Consider the following 23,608-nt stretch of genomic DNA (forward strand, 5'->3'; position numbering starts at 1 on the left):
TCATTGGATGCAGTGGACTCTAGCTGGTCCCTCCCCACCCCCACCCTCAGCGGAGGGATTAGTCTCCTCCCTAGATGTGATTTCCCCTCTTTTGGGTAGAATTTTTGGAATGTAGGGGTCTTGTTTTTCTACACGTTCCCTCCCTGTCCACTAGCATCAGTGAGCATGATAATGCTGGTATTACCATCTCAAATCTTCTGTTACAGCACTAATCTTTCAGGGAGGGGGTCCACAAACAAGCCTAATCCTGTTAGCTATGTACATAAATTGGACCAGCTCTACCTTTCTGGGGACCATAGGCAAAGCTTGGGGGGGTGGGGGTGCACAGAGAAAACTGATCATTATTTCACTTCCTCTGCAAAGCAGGCCGGAGGCCCCAGCAAGCTGCCTATTCTATCTTTAGCTGGCGCCGGCCATGTATATAATCTATATATTTTCCATGACATCATCTGGGCCTCCTTGTACAGATTGGCTCCTCAGCAGCTGCCTAGTTTGCCTGTGTCTGGATCTGGCCCTGTAAAGGATAGTGGTTTGTACTGGGGGGGGGGTTCTGGCTTCACCGTATGTCCCTGCCCACCCCCCCAGGTACGCTAGCGCTGAAGGTACTCAGGAAGGACTCTCTGGCCATCAAGCTGAGTAACCGGCCGTCACAGCGCGAGCTGGAGGAGAAGAACATCCTGCCCATGCAAACAGACGAGGAACGCTTGGAGGCACGGCAGCAGATCGGCAGCAAGCTGACGCGGTGGGGGGGCCGGGCGCATCGGCTGGGGGGGCGGGGGGAACAGGAGGGGCGTGCGGGCAGAACTCCCACCACAGGCCACTGGAAAAAAACATATAAATGGAAAGAGCTTGTTTTCATGTATAATATATACAATATCATAGAGGTATAAGGTGCAAGCGACCCCCCCCCCCCTCCAGTGAGCATTTCCTTGTCCCTCCCCATCCCTCCCCACACTCCCCCATTCTGGATCTTCCTCTGCAGCTTGTCACTGTAAATCAGCTGGTATAAATGAATGGGAAACCCCTTTCCACCAATCCCCACCCAGACTTCCAAATTGTCACATCTGACGGTCCTGAAATTAAAGGACAGAGATCTTCAACACAGAAAGCTACCCCCAGTGTCAGATACAGTAAATGGTCTCACATAATGCAGGGGTGTGCCTTTTGACAAAATGTCAGCTTGGGCCCAATTTTTTTGTATAATTTTATGTACTCAAGGGCCCCTGTCAAGCGCGGGGCCCTCTGAATCTGCCAGGTTATCTATACCCCATCGAAAGCCCTGCACACACACGCACAGCTAGCATGCAGTCCCAAGACCTTGTTGCGTCAGCCTCAGTGTGTGAGTCATGGCTGTCTGACCTCAGCCAGTGTCGTTGTTGCTGTTGTTGTTGATATTTCCCCCTGCCCCCGGTTCTCACCACTTCCTGGCCTCTGCTGAAACTCCCAGTTGCACCTCCTGCAAACGTTGTTGGAGTTTTTCTTTCTGTTTCTGGCACTGCCTCTGAACTTTGAGAATGCTGAGAAAAATCCAGTGACCAGTGTCACAGTTCAGATTGGACTCGAGGGGAACCACGACATAAAGATAAAGCTTTCAGAAGCCAGAGAAACACTTTCAAAATAGTTTCCAGGCATTGTCTTGTGAAAATGTGCGTTTGCCATATAAGCAAAGTGTTCCCAAACTAATTAAACTGACATCATATAATAAGCGAGCTGACTGGGACTGAGTGAAGTCCTCATCTCGACTGGCATTTCCTCAAACAGCACACTTGGGGCTCAGGTCTGAGAGCAGCTCTCTGGTGGGGGGGGGGGGGGGACAGAACAGGTCATGAAATGTATTAATCGCAAAAACATGGCAAGCTAATGCACCCAGACAGGGGGTGCCAGGTGGAAAGAAATAGACTTGACTCGATTCAAACACAGCAATGGACATCTGGGCCTCCTGCGGGCCATTTAATTACTGCTTTGTTTAACATTTTTCTCAGCCGTCCTGGAAACACTAAGACGTTCCGTGTTTTGATACACTTGGGGCTAGTCTGGTCAGGAATATGCGTTCTGGTGGTATGTGGGAGGTTTGCTCTAACCCTTATGTGTCTTAGCAAGGGCAATACCGGAGCGGTAGTAGGATAGATTTTCTGAGGAAGAGCTGACACTGATTGAACTTCAGGGGACCTACGTTTTATTGAGGAGCTGTTCTCTGGAAGCTGAGGTTAAGCACCGAGATATAATGGGTGCACTGTGTGACTCAGCCGATCAGGACTCAGAAGGTCACCAGTTCAAAACCAAGGTTCAGCAGAGTCACCATTGCGTCCTAGACCAAGGCCCTTGACCCCTAATTGCTCCAGGGACTGACTAACCCTGCTTCCTCAATTGTACGTCACTTTGGGATTAAAGCTCCTGCCAAATAACATGCTGACAGTGTGCATGTTTTTGGATTTTTAAATAATTGGATAAGTAGTTATGTACAGATGCATGGATGTTTATAAACAGTGGGAGAAATTTAATTTAATGGATCCTGAATCCCTGACAGACCCCCAGGCTAGTTTCTGAGGTTCTTTTTAGCTCCAGACCTGCAGCACCATCTTGTATTACAGAAATAGTCCCGTGGGCTGAAGAGAAGGAGAGAATGTGTGGCTGGAAAGAGAGGGGTTCTCTCCCAAATTAGAGCAGCGGTAATGACACGAGGGTTTTTCTGTTCAGTGTCTGAAAGGGAAGTGAAAGACACAATGCTGTGATCATCACGAGATTCAGTGGGTCGTAAATTTGCCGAACCGCCGGCGGAATTCTGCAAGGTTTCATCTAAAGGGCCAGGTGGTGGGACAGGAAGCGCGTAAGGAGGCGAGGATTGATGCGACTGCTGGAAAGTCGTTGGCCCCGCCCCCTTCGTGGCCCTGCACTTACTTTCACTTTGCCACAACTGAAATGCCACGCCATAACCCGGCTACGGGCAGACCTGCAGCAGCTGTAACTGATGGTGGTGATGGTCCACAAACTGATCAGGGTTTTCTTCATCAGGAGACTGAGCCAGCGGCCCACAGCGGAGGAGCTCGAGCAGAGGAACATTCTCAAACGTGAGTCTGGCCCCTGTCCCGGTCCGGATCCCAGTCCTGGTCCCGATCCTGGTCCCGGTCTATTACACGTATTCTGTGGGTCCATATATACAGCAGAAAGTGTGTTTTACAAGTCATATTTATGTATTATTTATTAGTTTATTTTGTATTTATGTAGTCCTTATTTATTTATGTAGTATTTTGTTGGCATTTAGTTAGTATTTATTTAGTATTTAAATTTTCTTGCACATTGCAGATTTTAGTACATGAATATTTACTGACTGATTTTTACTTAACTGTAATTATTGCACCAGTGCTGCCCAGAAATGACTAGTACATGTAGAGGCACGAGGCCAGTGGAGTGAATTCTGGTTCTTTGTAGCCTGACCAGCTTTTAACAAAAGTGTGGGGAAGCAGAAAGGGAACAGGAACAGATTTCTAGACCCCAAGGGATAGTCGGGAATGAGGGATCAGGGGCACATGGTGTGTCTGATGACGAGCTTTCTGGCAGCTCAGCTCACGTCCTGACGCTTAACGGTGTCAGCTTTGTACATGTGAAAGCAGGGCAGGGAAGGGAAAGCTGTTTTTTCTGAGAACTGCGTGTGCCTGGACTCTGTTTACCCACCATCCATTCGCTTGTCTTCTCCAAGCTGCACGTGGTTGTGTTTTATAATGACTAACGGTGACGAGAAGAGCGGGTGGGAGTTTCGACTCGTCACCTCTGTTACGACGGGGCAGATTTTTTCAAAAATTTACTGAATGACTGGGTCTGGCAGTTCTTAGATGTAACCGAATGTGAGTTTTATCACGTTTGGTAAATCGGCCCTCCCTTCTCGTAATCTCTGAAAGCCAGAGCTACTTCTCTTTTTAATTAAATTAAAGCCTGTCTGACCACTCCATCCACTGAGGGGTTGAACCAGTCTCCAATTTGTCCACATTGGCCTAAATACCAGACTGGTTTCATTCATCCTTTTCTATCCCTTTTCAGTCGAGTTAATTTAACTTTAGTCATTAATTTTAGTTCATGATGCCATTACTGGAGCCTAGGTTGGTATTTCCTACAGCTACCTGAGATGTTGCTGGTTCTGTTGAAGGTAATGACTTCATAGACCAGATAGTAGTGTTATGAGAAGTTGATACAAAGCAAAAGTGGATCACCCAGGGCGCTGAATGCATGTTGATGTTGTCGTCGTTTCTCTGAAATGGGGCCAGTTTTTTTTTGTGAATTTGCACATTTAGTCCCTTTGTGGCACCCAACTGTGATGGAGAAAGATCTGTGGGTAGGATGTCATCATAACTGTCACAATGTTACCTCTGCCCCCCCCACACACAGCAAGGAATGAACAAGAGGAACAGGAGGAGAAAAGGGAGATTAAGCGACGGTTGACACGAAAGGTAAGTTGGGGAGGGGGGGGTCATATGGAGAATTCTGGATGGCAGAGAAGCTTCACACAGGGGAGAGAGGAGCGTGAAGATCAAGATCAGGGAAAATGGTGTTGCAAAGATTAGATCTTGGTGCAGCTGAGCACGACTATGGCGTGTTCTCATGCTTGGTCTGAACATAGGTCAACAGGGTGGAGTTTTTGTCCATTCAGTTCTTGTTCCCCATCGTTGGGAACTGAAATGGGCACCCAGCAGGGCTGAATTCAGAGGCTGGAGGCCCCTGGACTAAAGTCATTGCCTGGACTCTGCATATGGTATAAAATGCTGCTGTAACAACCAGTAAAAAATTTGGAGCCCCCATCAACTTGGGGCCCTGGGCTACGGTCCAGGGTAGCCTCTGCATAAGTCTGGTCGTGACCCACAGTTATGTCTGTTGTCCCATTTTATAAGAGCAGCGTCTGAAACACATTGAGCTCGTTTTGAGATTCTGAGCAGACGTGTGTCTTTCTCAGCTAAGCCAGCGGCCTACGGTGAAGGAGCTGAGGGAGGCCAAAATCCTGATCCGTTTTAGTGACTACGTGGAGGTGGCCGATGCCCAAGACTACGACCGGAGGGCGGACAAGCCCTGGACACGCCTCACCGCGGCTGACAAGGTAACGGCCACGGGCCACACAGCGTGGGGGGGGGCACTCTGCTCTCCTGTTCTCATGAATGGGATTCATCTGTGAGACGTCTTAAGGCAGAAGGAGCAATGAAACAACAGTGCCCCCTGCTGGTACATTTCATAACCTGACTGGTGTAGGTTTTCCCTTGTCTTGGCAATAGATTGTTTGCACCCCAACAACCTCCTCGACCTTGAGAGATTTGCCTTCAAGGAACCTGGTTGAACCAGCACCTGGTTCTCTTCTGGCTCTAGGCCTGAATACGAATATAGCTTTCCAGGTACCCTGCGAATGTCCATGCCTGAGCACGTTGGCGATGGCTAGTTGGAGCTTCAAAGGCCTTGGAAGATTAGCTTTACCCTCTGCGTTAATGGCAACAGAGTGTGTGACTCCAATGCACAGATCGGCTACATAAGACCAGTTTAGTCCCAAGGAGGTGTTACTTGATCCTGGGCTACTCGTATACCTTTGGCACCTCATACTGCCAGCTATATGGACAATTTCCATTTTGTTCTTAATTAGTCTCTGGGAATGCTTACATCTGCATCTAATATAAGGGAAAACATTATATGGCCTTTTCGGTGACTGCCATATTAAAAGAACCATATACAGTCAAACCTGGGATTGCAAAACATTCGCAAACCAAGTTACTTGCAAGACGAACAAATTTTTTAAAATAAATTTTAACTTGATAAACAAGCAAGGTCTTGCAATACAAGTATTATGTATACGCTTTGTCTGCCGAGCGTCACGTAATCACAACTGAGCCGATGGTTCTTCTCTCTCTCTCTCGCTGTGGGATTGTGGGTAATCGTCTCGCATGCTTAGTCTCAGTCGGCATCCCTCACTTGTAAGATCACAATTTAGTAGAGAAGCACCACCCGAATAAGGGAGTAGCAGTGCAAGCGATGAATCTGTTTAACGACAAGGCAATGTCCACATTTCCGCGAAATTGAAAAGGAGGCAAAAGCGGCTGTCATTGGATAGGTTCCTTGTTAGTCGCACAAAAAGAAAAAGATTCCAGTGAGCCAACAGATAGCAATGATTCCGTTAGTTATAGTGAAAGTCGTCCTACAAAATAACCCTCCTCTTTTCCTCTCTCTCGTCTCCCCCACACCATCCACGATTCTTTTCAAACGTAAAGTGCAGGTTAATTTGTTTTATGTATTTTTACTTTATATTCTGTATTAATCATTTTTATATGGATATTTTTGGGTTGTGGAACGAATCATCTGAGTTTCCATTATTTCTAATGGGAAAATTCTCTTTGATATACGAGTGCTTTGGATTACGAGCATGTTTCTGGAACGGGTTATGCTCGCAATCCAAGGTTTTACTGTACAGTCATATTAAATGTATTCGATATTAAATCACTTGTTAACCCTCTGGGGTATAGGGGTAGGGAACACACTTTCACTGACTGGGGCATGATCACACATTTCTTTAAATATCATAAACTTAATTCATGGCAAATAAAATATTTCTTATTTGTTTTGGCATTACACTCATCTTAATTTTAATGTATATTGTAAATATGTCAGATTTATGTTAAGTTTGTAATTTGACATCAAAGTATAGACATTGCAAAATGCAGTTTGGAACACTTGCAGAAACATTATAAAAGTACATAGTAAGGAATGGTGTCAGTTAGTTTTGATCTCAGATATCTGATCACCAAAGTTTTGGCTACATGAAGATGGTGGTGTAGTTGCAACATTCAGTTGGATAAATAAATAAGAAAAACTCATGTCACTATTTCTGGCTCCTTTCATTAAATATATATGAGCTCTCATATGTATGCATGAGCCATTCACACCTGGCCACATCCCTCTCCCCTTTTATGGTGCTGATGGGGATGTATCTGGATCGCGTTTCACCGTTGCGTTGTTCATCAAATTACCATGCGAATGCGATTTGAATATGCGCTAATGCGACTATTTAGAATGCGATTAGTGATCTTTCCGGTGAGGGTGGCACTACACGCCCCCGATGCAGGTAAAACAAAGAAAGGTGACATGGTTTAATTTTTTTGCCTATTTTACCTAATTTTAAAAACTTTTAATACTTCCGACAATGGACGCTTTGAAAAGAAGACAGATTACGGATTTAGTCAGAATTTTTTCCCATGATTCTACATAAAGACTTCAGCGAGATATAAACTGAAATAGACATTGGTAAATGGGACTGGGGGGGGTGCTCTCAGGTGTCCCCTGAGGGCCAGGTCCTTGCGTGTGTGTTTTTCGCCAAGCTCTGTTGTTTATTGAATTACTTTGCACAGTATTAAATATTGTGGATACCATTGTAAATTAGGTGTTTTTCCTAGGCCACATTGCCAACATTTGTCCCCCCCCCCCCCCCTTTTCACTCACAGGCTGCCATTCGGAAGGAGCTGAACGAGTTCAAAAGTACAGAGATGGAGGTCCATGAGTCAAGTCGACACCTGACCAGGTAGGGAGTAGCAGGGAGCCTCGGTCTGACCTGAAGGATACCGAGTGTCAGTGTGCTCCTGCTAGTGTTACAGTTTTATTACTACATTATTATACTATTATATTAAACAGTCAGTCCTGCTACCGTACAATATGACTGATGCATTCCTGAAAAACCTCATGTTCACTAAAATTGCATTCTAAAACACAAATATCCAATGGGAAAATTTGGGTTAGGGGAATGCGACTCCAAAACACGCCAAACAAAATGAATTAAATACTAAAAATAGTGATACCACCGGCCCATAACGTAATTATATGCATTTTAAATATTTACAACATGATATGGTAGTTCACATAGTGTTCCAACTGAAAATTGTGCAAATACAAATGAGATTCAGTGGTATATACCACTTGGGTACTAAAATGTCAGTCACCGTAGAACAGATTTGCAGTGTGATATTACATGTTGTGACAGGATTATCTGTACTATTTTTCTAAAAGTGTGGGTGACCCTTATTCACCAAGCCAATATCAACTTAAACATTCATATGGTAACCACATTCCTGCTCTGTTTTAATTTCAGGTTCCACAGGCCTTAAAAGCCTTCTGTACAGAACCCTGTTATGGGATCCCCCTCAGACTCACTCAGAACTGTTGTATATCGTGGTCTGAATGAGGTCTGTACTGCTAGCCCAGGATAGTCCACAACATCCAGTACAGACCTTTCAGCAGGACTGACCCTGTAAAGTGACCCCCCTGGTTGGAGAGCAGTGGAGGAGGCGGGTCCTGTTGGGGGAGGGGAGGGTGATCTGTTTCATTCTGCTGGCTAGCCATCGTGGCAATCCACACTCCTGCCAGCATGGAACTGTCTCCCTTGCCCTCGCTGACGACACCCCCAGACCAGAGAGATGGACACCAAGAAGGCAGATGTCTGGAATTCCTGTGCAATACTCCTTCCCACAGCATGACGGTGCTCTTCCCCTGACACACCCCCCCCCCCAATCGTTTACAGCAGGGGTGTCAAACTCCAGTCCTGGGGGGCTGGAGCCCTGCACATTTTTGGGTTTCCCTCACTTAACACACCTGATTCAACTTTTTGTGCTAATTACCACACAGCTCTTGAGCCGAATCATTTGTGGTGGAACAGGGAAAGAATTAAGCTACACAGGGCTCCGGCCCCCCAGGACTGGAGTTCGACACCCCTGGTTTACAGCATGCTACAAGGGGAAAAGTGGGAATCTGGACCCACTCTGGCACCTGCTGTCTGCTCTGTGACCATACTGCTACTGTTCATGTGTCCTGGTAACTGAGATACAAAACTAATATATATATATTTTTTAAATCTACATTTCTGTACGGCCATTACTGACGGTACTGAAGGAAATGTCACGAGTTTAATGCAAGAGTTCAGTGTAACCTCTTTTGTTGATAAAAAAATAAATAAAAATACCAACTTCATAGCACTTTCAAAAATCACGCCCTGTAACACCGCAATCTGAACTGTGCCTTTGCTCTTTAAACCACTTTGGCATAGTGTACAGAACTCTGGCTTCAGCTGAGAGGGTCTTTCTAAAATCTAACTGCCCTTTCCCTGATCTTCCAGTTAGGGGTGCCCAACACTTCCACAAGCATTTACGTACAATGTGCACACCTCTCACGTTAAGCATTTTTACCCTCAGTCTGTTTGCCACATAAGTTATGTTGACACTATCTTTTCAGTGTGTGTCATTAAATAGTTTGTATTAAATATATATAATTCCATTTCATGATGGCATAATGTGGCACCTGCTTTACTATTGACGCATTTCCACTGGTATATAGGAACCGGGCCGTACCGGACCCATACCACGAAGAGACAGTGACATAAGAGAAAAAGAGACGTTTATTTACTGTTCACAAGGCATACCTCATGATTTACTATGTGCTCATTTCCTCTATGTCAGGGGAATCCCTTGGAAATGTTAATTACATCACGGTTTTGAGTACATTTGTTTTGCCTTCCGGAAGCTTCTGTGATAGATCAGGTGAGACCGTGTTTGTGGCGACCCTGAGGGCTGAATCTTCTGCAGGCGTTTCATGCCATGTGGTTACTGCCAGCACAGTGGGTGGATTCATTTGATAGGAGCAGTAATTTTTTTTAAATGATTCTGCCTGCCTACTTCATGTCTGAATATGCATCTGCATAAATATGAAACTGCCTCGGAATGTTAAGACACCGTCGCTGTGGTTGCGTGAATCACTTCTCTGGATTTAGTGTCTCGAGTTACTTTGATAAACATGTTACATCCTAACAAACTAAGCAATAATTTTCATTTAGGGTTTATTTGTTTATGGTGTAAGAAGCTAATTAGTCTTGAGGAGCACCACTAGGACTAAGCACCACATTAACAGGCAGCTTGCCACCTCTGCAGTAAATATCACCAGGGTGTTTACTTGTCTCCCAAGTCCAAAAATAGAAAGTGAAGTCCCCGTTGACAGGATCGCCATCTTAGTCACTCTAGTTTGTACCTTTGCCTGTCATATTGTCACTTTGAAAACTGAAAGGGGGGGGGGGTTGTGGTTGCCTCTGTTTTATTCTCTTTTCCTGTTTACCACTGAACACTTGCAGAACAGTTGATCACTAGAGAATTTCCGTTACCAGTTCCCTCTGATCTGAGGACTTACTACTGTAAAAATCCATCTTTGTCTTCTGTTGTAACTTCAGTATCAAAATTAGGCAGCATTTGTCATTGCCCCCCTCCCCAGTGCTCAAATTGCCTTTCCTGCGGTATACAGTTGCCCTTTTTTTTAGCACGTTAACCAGCCAGACGTCAGAGGATTTGTGCTGGTGGGGTGTAAGGATGTGACCCCCTCCATCACAGAAACCTGGCCACGTTCTCTGGGAGACCATGTGACCCAGGCCAGCATGAGTGGTAAATCCCTGTCGAACCTCCCCACTTCCTCCGCAGAGGGACAGCCTGTTTTCAGTCTGCCACATGTAACTGCCATTTAATAGCCTGGAGTCTAGCTGCGATTCCCCTTAATTTGTGTTAAGCCCAGCTGGAAATTCTGCTGGAGCCCAAAGCCAAGTAATATGTTGTTACAATTATTTTTCAAAGATGTCATGACACAGCTCACCCCTTGAAACATTTTCTGTTTAACCCAAATTGTGGCAGGTGTCTCATTGCCACCAAAACGACTGATTTGCTATGTTGTTTCCTGTTAACCTTCTTGATGAACCGGATGGTGGTGCGTTTCCCCCCCACATGTCTGACGCCACGAGCACCATGTACATTATTATGTAATGGAATGCCACACACATTTCTGACCTTTGCCACTGTGTGAGTGGGGGGATGTTTACCACCGCTAGTCACAACGCTGTCCCTTTAAGGCAGTGGTTCTCAAACTCGGCCCTCGGGCCCCACTGCCCTACTTGTTTTCCGTCTATCCCTGCCCCACACACAAGTCCCAGCTGTCTTTCAGCTTCTGATTGACTGAACACACCTGATCCAGGTAATCAGCAGTGTGTAGGGCAGGGATAGCTGGGAAACAAGCAGGGCAGTGGGTCCCGAGGACCAAGTTTGAGAAGCACTGCTTTAAGGCGTCATGAAGCAGTAGCTCGAGCGGGGGCAGTAAAACATGACCCAAGATTGGGCCAGTGACAGAGTTCAACACATCATGAAGGATGGGTCTAAGTACTCATTAGAGGGTCTGGAAAACTTTTTCAATTTGTACAGCTGTCTCTGTATAGAAGCAATGGTTTGACTGTACTGTAAGAGATTCTGGATTTATGTAAATAGCAGAGTACCCAGGTCTCTAAGCATCTTGTACATTTTGGCCTTTTTGTACAGACTGAAACTGCATGGAAACATTTAACTTACTGTCTGTCTATAATGATGTATGCAGTTTCTTGTATAAAAGAAACCTTATTAAATATGTTTTTAAATAAACTTGCTTGTCATGCGTAAGAGGAAACTACAGATGCATCACATCCAGTGTTTATGAAGCACATACGTTTATTTGAGTAACGTAATCGAACATAATGTTCCAGAAGCTCCATCATGCTGGCATGCAGTGACAGGCCCCGTCAGATGGAAAGGACAAAGTGGGGTCAGGGTAACGCAGACGGAAAGAACACAGACGCTGGCTTCCTGCTTCACCTCCGGCTCAGGCTGCCATGGAAATCAGGGAGGCGGAGATTAAACAGTCTGTTCCCCTGCAGAAATGAGGGCACATGAAGTGTTCTGGTGGGTGGGTCACCCAATAGCAGCAGCCCATGGCGGGTGGAGGCAGGGTTACACCAAGTGCGCTGGAGTGCCACAGTGCTTGTGCCACAGGTCAATGGCTTTGGTTACGATGGCATCCGTGTTCTCCTGCGGCATCTGGAATGCAAAAGCAGCTTGTGGTTAGACTGCTCCCTCCCTGCGGATGCTATCACCCAAGTCACAGCCCGCATCTCTAAAAATTAACCGTGTGTCAATACACAATCTGCAATCCAATCCAGCTGGGCTCATATATCCCAAGCTGATTAAAAACATCTTGAACCTGTAAAAGTAGTGGGCTACCGGACCCAGGACTGAGAAACATTAGGTGTATCATAAATCGCATACTTGTTTGCTATGTAGTAGGCAAAATGTAGTATGCAAAGTGAGCAGTATGTCAGACTACTCAGCATGGATGAGACAGTAGCAACTGGATGGTACTACATTCTGCGAAGCTCCAAAGGAGCCATAACCAGAGAAAATGTTGCTCGCTCAGTATTTTGTGTCCGTCTCTCTACAAAAGTCAGTAGAGAACAATACCCAGTTATAAAAGTTGACTCGAATATGATTTTTTTTTCCCCCCACTGGCAGCTTTTAATAACGAAATTTCCCGGGGGTCTACATCAGCAGTACGCATTCAGGTCAGGAAATATGTACGATGGTGACCGCAGTGAGTCTACATGCATACTACAGTAACACTCACATATTAGGTGCCTTATGAAATTCAGTAGCTACTGTGTAAGTATGGGATTTGAAACACACTGACTGCATAGGGCTATCAGGACTGTGTGCTGGATGACCTCACCTATAAAACATCCATCACATGTTCCAAAAAAAAAGAAAGAATGGGCTACAAATCAGACTTTGGGCAGTTACTCAGGACACAGGTTAGAATTATAAGGAAAAGAACAGCAAAGTCTGGCCAGTAAGCAAACGTTTTAAGCAACAGGCTTAATCTCTCACCACAGACTGTAAAGAGGACACCACATGCTGGCATTTTAAAGTTTATCTTCCTTAAAACTTTCATCTTAAATGAGGAATATATTTCAACGGATGGTGGAATTGCATGACCTGAATCAGTCACGGGGGGGGAATGGCCGATTCTTAAAGACTTTATGGCAACCAGCATCAGCCGATTAATCACCTGCATGGACGATAAAGTGATGACTGTGTATGGCCGTGCGACTCACACGCAGTCATGCACAGCGCTTACTCCATCAGTGCTGTAGTGTGATTTATCAGCACTGAACGTACTGAATCTGCGTTACAACCAAAGGTAAGGGATCTGAATTCCTCCCGCTTACACTTAGTTTCGCTTGATAAATGACATCGCCACAAAGCCACAACAATCCTAATTTTGAAACCTACTGTTTCGTTAGTTGTGTCGGAAATGGGGGCGGCATGGTGGTGCAATGGTTAGCACTGTTGCCTCACACCTCTGGGACCCGGGTTCGAGTCTCCGCCTGGGTCACATGTGTGCGGAGTTTGCATGTTCTCCCTATGTCGTCGTGGGGTTTCCTCCGGGTACTCCGGTTTCCCCCCACAGTCCAAAAACATGCTGAGGCTATTTGGAGTTGCTAAAATTGCCCGTAGGTGTGCATGCGTGAATGAATGGTGTGTGAGTGTGCCCTACGATGGGCTGGCCCCCCATCCTGGGTTGTTCCCTGCCTCGTGCCCATTGATTCCGGGTTAGGCTCCGGACCCCCCGCGACCCAGTAGGATAAGCGGTTTGGAAAATGGATGGATGGACTTTTAAAATGCCTTTCTTTAAAGTGTGATCAATATTTAGAGTTAAATTGTTCTTGTATGTTAAGTTGCTCATTTATCTTTCTACAAAAAAAAAAAAAACTGACCTGATATCGGCCACCATCACCCTCCCCCATACTATGGTCAACCTCTCTGGGTCACATTGTCTTAAAATCTCCCTGTACCTAAAGCTTCCTCAGCTTAAAGCCTTTGGGAAAAGCAGAACTGGATTGCAAAAAATAATGAAGTAATAAGTAATTTATAATTGAACTCTGATACCGGCAAAAGAAACGTTACACTTATAAATAAGAGGAATAGCAGAAGCCATTTCCTTAACTTCCTGCGATGGTTATTCTGAAAGACAGAGTGTTGCTGTATCTGTGACAATGCATGCATACATCCTGTAGGAGGCGCTCTAATGATCCCCGTCTAAATTGTCTCACATTAGCCAGGAACTGCAGGATTCCCTCCAGCCGCTTCATGCCCATCAGCTTGTTCTTGTAGCTGAGCAGGATCTCCACGGCGACAAACACCAGGATCTTGCAGGAGCCGCTGATAACCTTGTCCCAGACCCTGTGATGGGGGGATTGACACAAAATCCTTACGTTTTATAGATCCAAAAGTACAGGCACCTCTTCCCACAACACTGATAAAGAGCTTAGTCTTGTAAATGTCAATCAACATATTTACTTCACAATGTTGTTCCATTTTTAAAGGAAATAATTCCATTGATTCTATGAATTCTATGAACTTCACCTGTCTTTTCACCTTAAATCAAAGCTTTAATGATTTAAATAGCTTTAATTAGATGGGGCATTGACTCCCCCTGCCTCTGTACCTCTGCAGGCTGGATTCTGGGAGGCACCCAGAGAAGCACCTCCAGAACCACAGGTCGTAGGGCAGCTTGGTCAGGGCCCCACAGCTCTTCAGGTGGTTCAGCAGCCTGCTGTCCTCCATGTTTAGGTAGTGCTCTAGGCTCTTGGGCTGGGAGAAAAAAAAAAGACCAGATAGTTGTAGGATCAAATGCCAGGTTGTATAAAGCCTTTGTGTTTTCACTGCTATGCATTTCTTGAGGTGTCAGGTGACACGTTCTTGACTGTTATGGGTTCTAGCTCCAGCACTCACCAGGTGTGGGACAGTGTCCCCAAACTTGTTGTTGAACTGGGTGACGAAGCACTTGATGAGCCAGTAGCAGTCTACGGGGTCTTCCACAATCTCCTCCATCGACTTCGCGATGGACAGGAAATTCTCCTCGTCTTTCCCCTGCAGCGAGTGATACCATTTTATGCTTAAGTTTTTGGTCTCAAACTGAAGAGTAACAAATGCACCCCCGTTTCTCAATGGTACTATCTGGGAGCGGCTGCCGACACAGTGCTTAAATTCAGACAAGTTATCTAAAGTCTGCTGCTCAAATCTCAGGATCCTGCTCACGAAGGGCCCAGTGACAATCTTTACCGGCACTCAATCCACAGATTTGGCCCCTGTTGGCCACAAACACTCACTATATGGGGGGGTGCAGGAAAAAACAAACCCATGCCTTACAGGTGGAGCGAGCTCAGAGCAGCGCGACAGTTCCTGGGCCTCCAGCTGGAACATACGCAGGTAGACCTCCACCTGGGGGGTGGCGGCGTGCACAACGCGGATGGCCTTCAGAGCCTCCAGAATATCCCGGTACTGTTCCCTACGGTAGCCCATCACCAGGCTGTGGGAGTCACTGTGAGGCGGCAGAATACCTGAGGATGCAGGCACACTGGTCAAGGAACATCACCGCAGAATAAGCGGGATGCCAACATCGGGAATCCACAGCCAAACATCAGGCACTCGACTGAAAACCCTAGTGGTTACTCTACTGCTATGCATAATACTTGATTACTGCCCAACTACTTGTTCTACAATGTAATCCGTGAGAGGCACAGGCATTGCTTGCAGCCCATGAGAAATTGCTTGATCCCATGCTGACATTCTCTTGAATCCACGCCTACAGGCTCTTCAGTTCAAACCAGCTGGTTCCATTTACATTTTGCAGAGTGTTAAATGTGACCAGCTGGATGAAGGAGAGTGGCTAGGAGGGTTCTTCTGTTTATAGAGAGCTGATGTTCGGTTTATGGTTTCTTTGAGTTTTTGTCTCTGAGCCTCAGTCCCACTGCAGCATTCTTAGATTAATCACACCTAAATATTAAAACTTATGATCATAAATATTTATACACTGAATCCCCAAATGAATGTAGAATTAACACAAAAGTGAATATATGGGTCACTGTCACAATATAAATATGGTAACATTCATTTTTTTTCTCATTTTTAAAATCAGTTGGAAGATGGACTCAAATTATACAATTTCATTATCTAAATTATCTCTTGGTAGTTAATCAGTTTTGTTATGACAGGGCATGCGTTACTGAGCTGAGGGAAAAAAAACAAAAATATACTAATTCGGCATTCATTGCACATTGCATGCAATAAAGATGAAAGATTTACAAATATTTTATCTAGTTTTTCAGCTACCTATTTGGGGAAAATTGGCTAAAAACCATCAAATCAGAGCAACAAAAAATGCCCTGGTTATGACTTTTCACATCTTTCACATTCACATTTTTTTTAATTCTCAAGTTTGTGAGAGTAGTGCAAGCTGAATTTCAATGCTTTCAAAATGATTTGAACAGAAGGCAATAAAATATTCCAAACAAGGATGTTAAATGTAAACAGATAAATTCCCATATAGTACCAAAAATTGATGAAAAAAAGTGATGGGACATATTTTTGCACCTGTTGTCTAAAGCCCTTGTGATTAATGCACATGCAGACAAATCGTAATAATACACACAGCAGAGAACATCGCTGTAGTTACCACTAACCTCATATATCAGTGGGGCTTACAGAACAGGGTAAAATGGTTTGTCACAGAAGCTGCCTCTAATATGACTGCATGCGCAAAAACACTTCAGATTTCAGTTCTCAAATGCATACTGGAGGGAGACACACTGGAACAGCACTTTCCACTTGTTTGGTCACCTGTACGATCAAATAGAGCCAGAGGGGGCAACCCTGGAATATCTCAATACAAAGCTAACCGCGTTCAGCGCTCGGGAATGCAAGGCCTTGGTTCCAAACAGTTGGATTGCAGTCAGTCTAAGGCAAGTGAGGCAGTCAAGCGGTTAACTGTAAAGTATGACAGCAAAATGATGACCCCTGACACGACTCCATCAGCATCAGACACGACTGCTCAGCCTTGCGTCTCATCCCAAGCTCTGGGATCTACAACCATCTCACATTAATTTTATTATTTTACTGTTCAGTGTGTAACTTTGCCGTTGCAGTAGAACTACTGCCATTACTTGGCAGTACATGTGTGGCTTGACGTACATTCACTTTGTCTTAGGTGGAAATTTGTGACTCCCATTGGACAGCAAAGTCGACCACAGCACTCTGAATGACCTCTGGGAATGATAATGTGCCTTATAAACACACTTTTCTTGCAATGCCTTCGCAGAGGCTTATTTCTCCATCACTACATAATATACCAATAGCTTAAAATCCTTATTCTAAAACAGAGAACAACCTAACCCATGCTGTTTAAGCATACAAATAATATCTTAGAGGTGACTGAGCTGCAAGAGATCATTCCACACTTACCCAGCAGGACCTTCCACACATGGATCCGGTACATAGAGGGAAGAGGAAATCGCTGACTGAAAGTGCAGAGCTTTTCCACATCTACCAGGGGGAAATCAAATTAAACAGCCTGCAAGGATGTAGGACTTTTCATCCTGCTGGAGATCAGGAGCGGCATCTCCAGGAAGGTACAGCTACAGGGCAGAACCCCACCTGGATGGGATACCTACCCAGTGGGTTGTCCTTCAGCAGGATTTCCAGGGACTTCTTCTCCTCCACTCCCCTAAACCCAACCTTCTCATAGTAAGCCGATCGAAAGTTCCTCTGTGGGTCTTCGGCCATGACTACAAAGGGGAGAAATAGTGAATCAAACAGAGGTGTAAAGCACACAGCGGCCAGAGAATCAGATCAGATGGGCTTCCTGTGGACCAGCAAGCAGAAGATGCACTGCTAAATTCACAATCCGCTCTTTATCATACTCACAATGCATTGAACAAAAAAATTATGTTTATTATTTCTAATATAATTTCATCTACTCGATAAAATTATACTGCACATTTTCACTGCTTTGCCTTATGCTGTAACTAACCCAGAATTCTGCTTCATAATCCTTTGCGTTTTGAACAACACTTAAGCAGTTTTATTTTAGCATGATTTTATGTTCAGAGAAAACACATCATTCATCGCAATAAGAAATTCACTATAAATACAGGTACCAACACAAACGTAGCCACAGCGAGCTTTATCTGCCTACACCTTGAAGAAACCGTGCGAACAGGGATGCTATCAAAACAGCTTTGCGGTGTTTCATGTAGCCCCTGATATTTAAGTTTAGTTTATTAAATCAAAACGTAAAATGTAAGAAACGCTGCAATAAAATCCAAAATAATTTAATAAATATAACCTTTAAATAGCTGACTAAGGAATTCATACCATCTGAAGCTTGTAGGCCTCACAGCAACCACGGGCTATCCTAGCGTACGAGCCCACATTCAGAACTTCGGTACGCAAGCACGAATATACAAAAGTCAACTGATAATCATCACAGTCTACATTTCAATTTAAATGGCGCTAAATGTATAAAATATTTCAATTGCTTATATTTGCAGAAAAAAACAATACTTATATTAAAGGACGCTATACTGCTAAGCCGATATTTAACGTGCTTCCCCCCCTACTAAATTCTTCTAGGCGATTTTAGTTTTCCGTACTTCCCAGCAGATGGCGCAAAACCATTTTGTGAACCCCCTGTCTGTAATGAATGAACAAAAAAATCGTTTTCTTGATTATTCTACTTAGGTCGGTTTACTAGGCAACCATGAGCATGATTTTCACACTTATCCAAATCGACTAGTATTCTACAGTTCAGTCTTGTATGTACTGATAAAGTTAAAGACCACTTCAATGGCGCAGCTGGATGTTAAATTTGTAACGATTTAAACTTTAGTCCGTTTGGCAACAACTAGATCTATATCCATTTCCTAGTTATTTGCAGGCCGCGGGACAATGCGTCAGGATTAAACGTTTGTTGCCCTAGTCAACGTTTGCTTGTTTTTCCTCTATACCGCTTAGTTGATCAGGCGCCGTTATCTAAAGTAAATCATCCGTAACCTTACTAACCATTTGCTAATTTGGATAATAGTGCAGAATGAGTACCAGTTTTCTCAGAATTACGATGTCAAGTCCCATCTGTACTTCCCAAACTTAGCGACCACTTCAATTAAATATGAAAATGTATCCAGGTGTATCATGTGTACAACAGCTGTCTCCAGCAGAGGGCATCAAATAACTACCTGCTTCTAATTTCGTGTCAAGTCAAAATATAGCAATGTAATAAATACCTAACTCCCTCATAACATAACTAATTTATTCCACGGTAAATTTTCTGATAAGTAGCACCCATTTTAACTTTAAAGAAAAACTGTTCTAATTATAAAACTGGCGCATATTTCATTTAGATGAAATAATCAATGGCAAAATATTTTATTTCTCATGAGACAATCGTATGGTGGAAGCTTTGTATTATAACTACGCCAGTGCTGTGTAGGAGCTGGTTGTACGCTGAACAAAATAACGAACTTCCATTACGTTGCAAACTAAAACAGCCACGATAATTTACTGCGCGAGGTCTGACGGGAAAGAGAGTTCGAGCCGCCAGCACAAGACATTACGTAAAAGTCAACAGCGCTCAGGAAAAAAATTCATTCCCACGATGCAACTCTGCAGGCAACGGCTGCCACAAAAGGGTCGGTCTCACGGGGACGTTTTTTTTTTTTTTAGCCCCGCTTCGTGTCGCCAGGGAGTTACGGCTCATTAAATATTCCGCATGTGATTCAATAATATATGGAGCGTGACCACGCCCCCGTGGCTCCGCCCCCGTCTCTCCCTCCTACCGTGCCTGTGGAGTTTCTCCTAGCAGATCTCGTTAGCCAGTCTCCATTATGGCGATGTCAATAACGACGGAGCAACGCTGACCGCTGGAGCAAGTAGCGCAACAACTGGAAGCCTGGCTAGCTATACCAGTATAGCTAGCTAGCAGAACAGGCGAGAGAATGTAAACCGTAAAAAAGGACGCGATTCTTTAACTTAACTAAGAGCGTTTTTCTTAAACCACCCTTATTTATTTTTAGACGCAAAGAAATATTCGCTTTTTTTTCAACTTGGGCAGAAATGGAAAGTGCAAAGTCTGCGGCAGTGGGAGAAAACAGGTTGGAGAGGAGCGGTCCGGTGAGAACTGTTGCAATAGTGGTGTCTGGCTCGGAAACGGGTAAAATAAGTGTGTCTAAGTTCAAGAAGACCGGCAACGGAGTGGCCGCCGCCGTGAGGAGGGATGATGATGGTGATGAAGATGAGGACGATGATGATGGCGGAGCCGGGGAGCCGGCGTCAGACTACGATGGACCGTCATCCGCCTTGCTTCGGGTAGAAGCGGTGCACCGTAGGCGAGCCGTCGCCGAATCGCCGGTGAAAAGCCGCGGCTTGAGCGCCACCGTCAACGTGAACTCGCTGCTGATGAGAAGAAAGAGGCTGAAGAGGAATCTTTCCGCCGCTGCTGCGGCCGCCCCCCCGGGAGGCGAGATGCGCCCGCTGGCCTCCGCCTCGCCCATCGCCGCTCGCACCCTGGACGGGAAGGTCCCGTTAAGACGTAGGCACGGCGTGCAGCTGCAACCGTCCGACAGACAGTGGGTGCGAGGAGACCTGCAGCGGGGATGCGTGCACGTTCATGACAGGCTGAAGCTGCGCTGCCTTAGGCCGGTGCTGTGCACTGTGGACACCACTGCTGGGGAGATAGCGCGCAGGCTGAGGCAGCACGGTAGGGGGGGGACTGCTGTCCGAGTGGCCGGTGCGGGCACTGATCTGCGTAGCAGGCATGATTTTATGGAAACTGGAAAGCGGGCTGGACACGGGGGTCAGTCAGGTTCGACGGATGACAGGTTGGGGTTACTGCTTCTGCCAGACGCGGAGCAGACGAGCGGCGCGCATATCTTAAACGGGGTGAGTAAACTTTATGAGGACGAAGTATCGCCGTCGGACATCCTCATGCGTCCCAAGATTGATGCCTTGATAGATGCGGAGACGGAGGAGTCGCACCACACAGGCACGGACAGCTGCGGACTGAACTCTAGTTCGGACGTGGAGAGCGGCACCTTTGACGATCTGAGCTCCGGCGGCCGCGACTCCCTGAGCGACGGTATGGTGCTGGGTGCAGACGCGGCCGCCTTGAGTCCCACGGAGGGACTTGACCCGTTCGGGAGCTCCTCCGATGAACTGGACCTGGACTGTCCCTCCTCATGCTTGTCCACCGAGTCCATCGCCAGGCGGCTTTTGGTGCCCTCCGCAGATAACTATCATAGCACGGCCAGAGGTGGCGGGGAGCTTTCGGACTGCGCAGGGAGAATCGCACCCAGCGGAGGCGTGCCCCTCGGTTCTGGCAGGTTGTCGGGCGGCGGGAACCATGACACTTTGCCGAGGCCCCTGAAGAATCTAGGGGGTCAGGATCCCGACCCCGAGGATGAGATGCCGACTCTTTACGTTCAGCTGCATGGCGAAGCCGCGAGGAGGTTAGAGCAAGATGAAAAGCCGCTGCAGATCCAGAACGACTACCTCTTTAGACTGGGATTTAAGGACCCGTGGCGAGTGCAGGAGGAGGGAATGGACACTGAGATCGGCTGCTTGATCAGATTCTACGCAGGTAAAGGGATTTACGACAGTGTGTCAGCGCATGAACATGGAAAGTTGCTTTTTACTGGTTACTATCATCGTGGTGATCTTTGGCAACAGTTCAGGTCGATAAGAGGGTGGCCATGGTGTAGACAAGTATCGATTTTTTCGGTTATGCTCTAGGACCCCAGTAAACAAGGTCCCAAAGGGCCCCGTAGATGCAATCCCCCATTGTGATGGATGGTAGCCCCGAAAAGAGGTTCGAACCGAAAAAATGGCCATTTGATTGTCCGCGGAGACAATGAGTTGCGTTGTCCCGCTGGTTTTCCTTTTAAAAATATGCATATGGAGTTAACAGGTGCCTTCGATGGCTCCGTACACGAAAAAGATGTGGGAATGGACCGCATTGTTTGTATAATGAAAAGGAAACTAGTGGGGGAACAGTGGCGTAGGTGGGGCTTCACAAAGTATTTTCCCTTGCTAACCCTGAGAATATAATAAGGAAAAAAGTAATGCAGTATTGCCCTGCGTTGTTATTACGTCACAGTTAAATGCAGATATTTAGAATTCAATCAGACTGAGTATTCAGCATCAGTTTGGACATTTAGATATAGTTTTGCCGAGGGTTTAGAAATGCCTTGATAACATTGCATATGTTACACAATGTAAAGAAAAGAAATGGCCCTTTCTTGTTTATTCTAAAATCTTGGGGATAATCTCCTGTTCGTGTATGATTCCCACACGCCGCCTCCTCTTACCAAATTTTCAAGTGCGTCAGTCCTTCACCATTTAGGATTTGTGACAGCCGTTGAGAGACGGAACTGCAGCCTTCTTATGCCCCTGGAAAATAAACAGACAGTCTTGCGGTTCGCTTGGAGTGGGTAGCGATAATTTTTTTTAAAGTGTGTCAGGATAAATAATTTTCTGCAGTGTAGTTTGAGTAGGTTGCAGTTAACGGAGACTGCGTAGAATAAGGCTTTAATAGTCGTCTTATTATAATAAACAGTGATTACCGTTTATTATAAGAGATGGAAAATTCCGTCACTTGTTGCTTCCGGACGTAAAGATGCCCGCCCACGCTGGCATTTATCAAATTAACGTGCTGCGGGGGCTGTAATCATCTCAAGCGACGCTAATCTCAGTTTGTCAGTGCTGACAGCTGTGCGTGCCGGCGGCCCTTCCGTAGCCGTGCGAGGCGCTTTTGAGTGCCGAGCATTCCAGCGTAGGTCAACCGATTGCGTAGATAACGTACGCGGAGTGGCACGGGAGGCGTGGTTTCCGGGGCGGAGGGGCGTGATTTGGAATGTCCTGAGTTGTCAGGTTGGGCCCATGGGAGAGAAATGGTGGTGGGGGGAGGTCACAGGACAAAAATGAATTTGGCTGGCAATAAATGTCGAATGGGTTTTTAAACCCTCTTCCCCTAAGACCTTCGAACTTTGGGTGGAAGCTAGTTGTACTGTCACAGCACGGACCGAAAGACGAGAGAGTGTAAGTGTTTGCGGCACCACATTTCAGGGTTTCAGCCTGACCTGTGACAATGAGATCGCTCTAAAACCTGCCAGAACTTGCAGAGCTTGACAAACCTTTGTGTGGGAGGGGCAGTGGGGATTTCCCCCCCCCCCCTTGTACAGAAAGCTTAGAGCAGAGTAGTGGTCCCACCTCCCGCTAAATGTGCATGACATGCTTTTCACCTGTCACAGGCCGGGAGACTGGGGGGGGCTCCATCCATTAGGGACTCTGAAAGCTTGGGTGAGCCTCTGAATTCCTTCGATTTAGCAGCTTTGCGGGGGCTGAATCCCTGGTATTCAGTCCTGCGCTGTCTGTCTGGTCGGCTGCCAAGCCCCCCATTCATAGCCCGACACACACAGGAAGTTCACGCTTTCATTCAGCTAAACACGCAGCAGGTTTTCTTTAATGTCCTTTTAAATGGACTGGAAAGACGTTCTGACCCCTGGCTCGCGAGCAGCCTGGAGACGGGCACAAAAGCGTGACCTCTGCGGCCGTACGAGACACGGTTAACTTCTGAACTTCAGAAGCCGTCAGCTATCGTGAGGTGTGACCTCTCCCTCTTTTTCTGCGCATGTCACCGAACTAAAGTCTTTCCGAAAACGATTTAAACAAAAAAAACGCTATTTTAAGTGGTCTTTTGTTTTCTTCCGTCATGATCTGTCCGTCAGTTTCTCTGCACTGTACCTACACTGTCAGGGGTTTGTTGGCTGGTTGCATCAGACGCCCGTTTTGTGACATATTATCAAATGCTAGCAGGCGATTGATTTGTCTGTTTACATAATGACACGTGATATAATGACTTCCAAGTGGTGCCAGCA

General features: G+C 45.9%; 3 protein-coding genes across 10 annotated transcripts in view; 2 read left to right on the top strand and 1 right to left on the bottom strand.

Moving 5' to 3' along the window:
• The window catches only part of LOC125751163 (phosphatase and actin regulator 1-like), a 48,475-nt gene extending 37,025 nt beyond the window's left edge, over positions 1-11,450 (top strand). For all 4 annotated transcript variants that reach the window (XM_049029755.1, XM_049029752.1, XM_049029765.1 and 1 more), the window contains 6 exons: positions 586-742; positions 3,013-3,068; positions 4,381-4,442; positions 4,943-5,083; positions 7,464-7,540; positions 8,105-11,450. In XM_049029755.1, the coding sequence (XP_048885712.1) occupies positions 586-742; positions 3,013-3,068; positions 4,381-4,442; positions 4,943-5,083; positions 7,464-7,540; positions 8,105-8,120 (509 nt within the window). In that variant the 3' untranslated portion in view covers positions 8,121-11,450. The remainder of the gene's footprint in view (positions 1-585; positions 743-3,012; positions 3,069-4,380; positions 4,443-4,942; positions 5,084-7,463; positions 7,541-8,104) is intronic.
• Positions 11,451-11,675: 225 nt separating this feature from the next.
• tbc1d7 (TBC1 domain family, member 7) lies at positions 11,676-22,486 on the bottom strand. Of its 5 annotated transcripts, XM_049029883.1 has the most exons (9): positions 22,295-22,486; positions 22,040-22,121; positions 17,351-17,464; positions 17,142-17,222; positions 15,051-15,241; positions 14,634-14,771; positions 14,347-14,492; positions 13,952-14,081; positions 11,676-11,882 (listed from the first exon to the last, which is right to left on the bottom strand). In XM_049029883.1, the coding sequence occupies exons 3-9, from the start codon at positions 17,460-17,462 to the stop codon at positions 11,796-11,798; spliced, it is 885 nt and encodes a 294-aa protein (XP_048885840.1). In that variant the 5' UTR covers positions 17,463-17,464; positions 22,040-22,121; positions 22,295-22,486; the 3' UTR covers positions 11,676-11,795. The 5 variants fall into 5 exon arrangements, with proteins under 5 accessions (XP_048885840.1, XP_048885860.1, XP_048885849.1 ...); XM_049029903.1 differs by lacking the exons at positions 22,040-22,121; positions 22,295-22,486 and adding an exon at positions 18,914-19,211; XM_049029892.1 differs by lacking the exons at positions 22,040-22,121; positions 22,295-22,486 and adding an exon at positions 18,741-18,892.
• LOC125751143 (PH domain leucine-rich repeat-containing protein phosphatase 1-like) overlaps positions 19,454-23,608 on the top strand; it is a 36,908-nt gene continuing 32,753 nt past the window's right edge. The window contains exon 1 of the mRNA XM_049029718.1: positions 19,454-21,312. Coding sequence (XP_048885675.1) covers positions 19,791-21,312 — 1,522 coding nt within the window. The 5' untranslated portion in view covers positions 19,454-19,790. The remainder of the gene's footprint in view (positions 21,313-23,608) is intronic.

The sequence above is a fragment of the Brienomyrus brachyistius genome, chromosome 1 (genome assembly GCF_023856365.1).
Source record: "Brienomyrus brachyistius isolate T26 chromosome 1, BBRACH_0.4, whole genome shotgun sequence".
Classification (NCBI taxonomy): Eukaryota; Metazoa; Chordata; class Actinopteri; order Osteoglossiformes; family Mormyridae; genus Brienomyrus; species Brienomyrus brachyistius.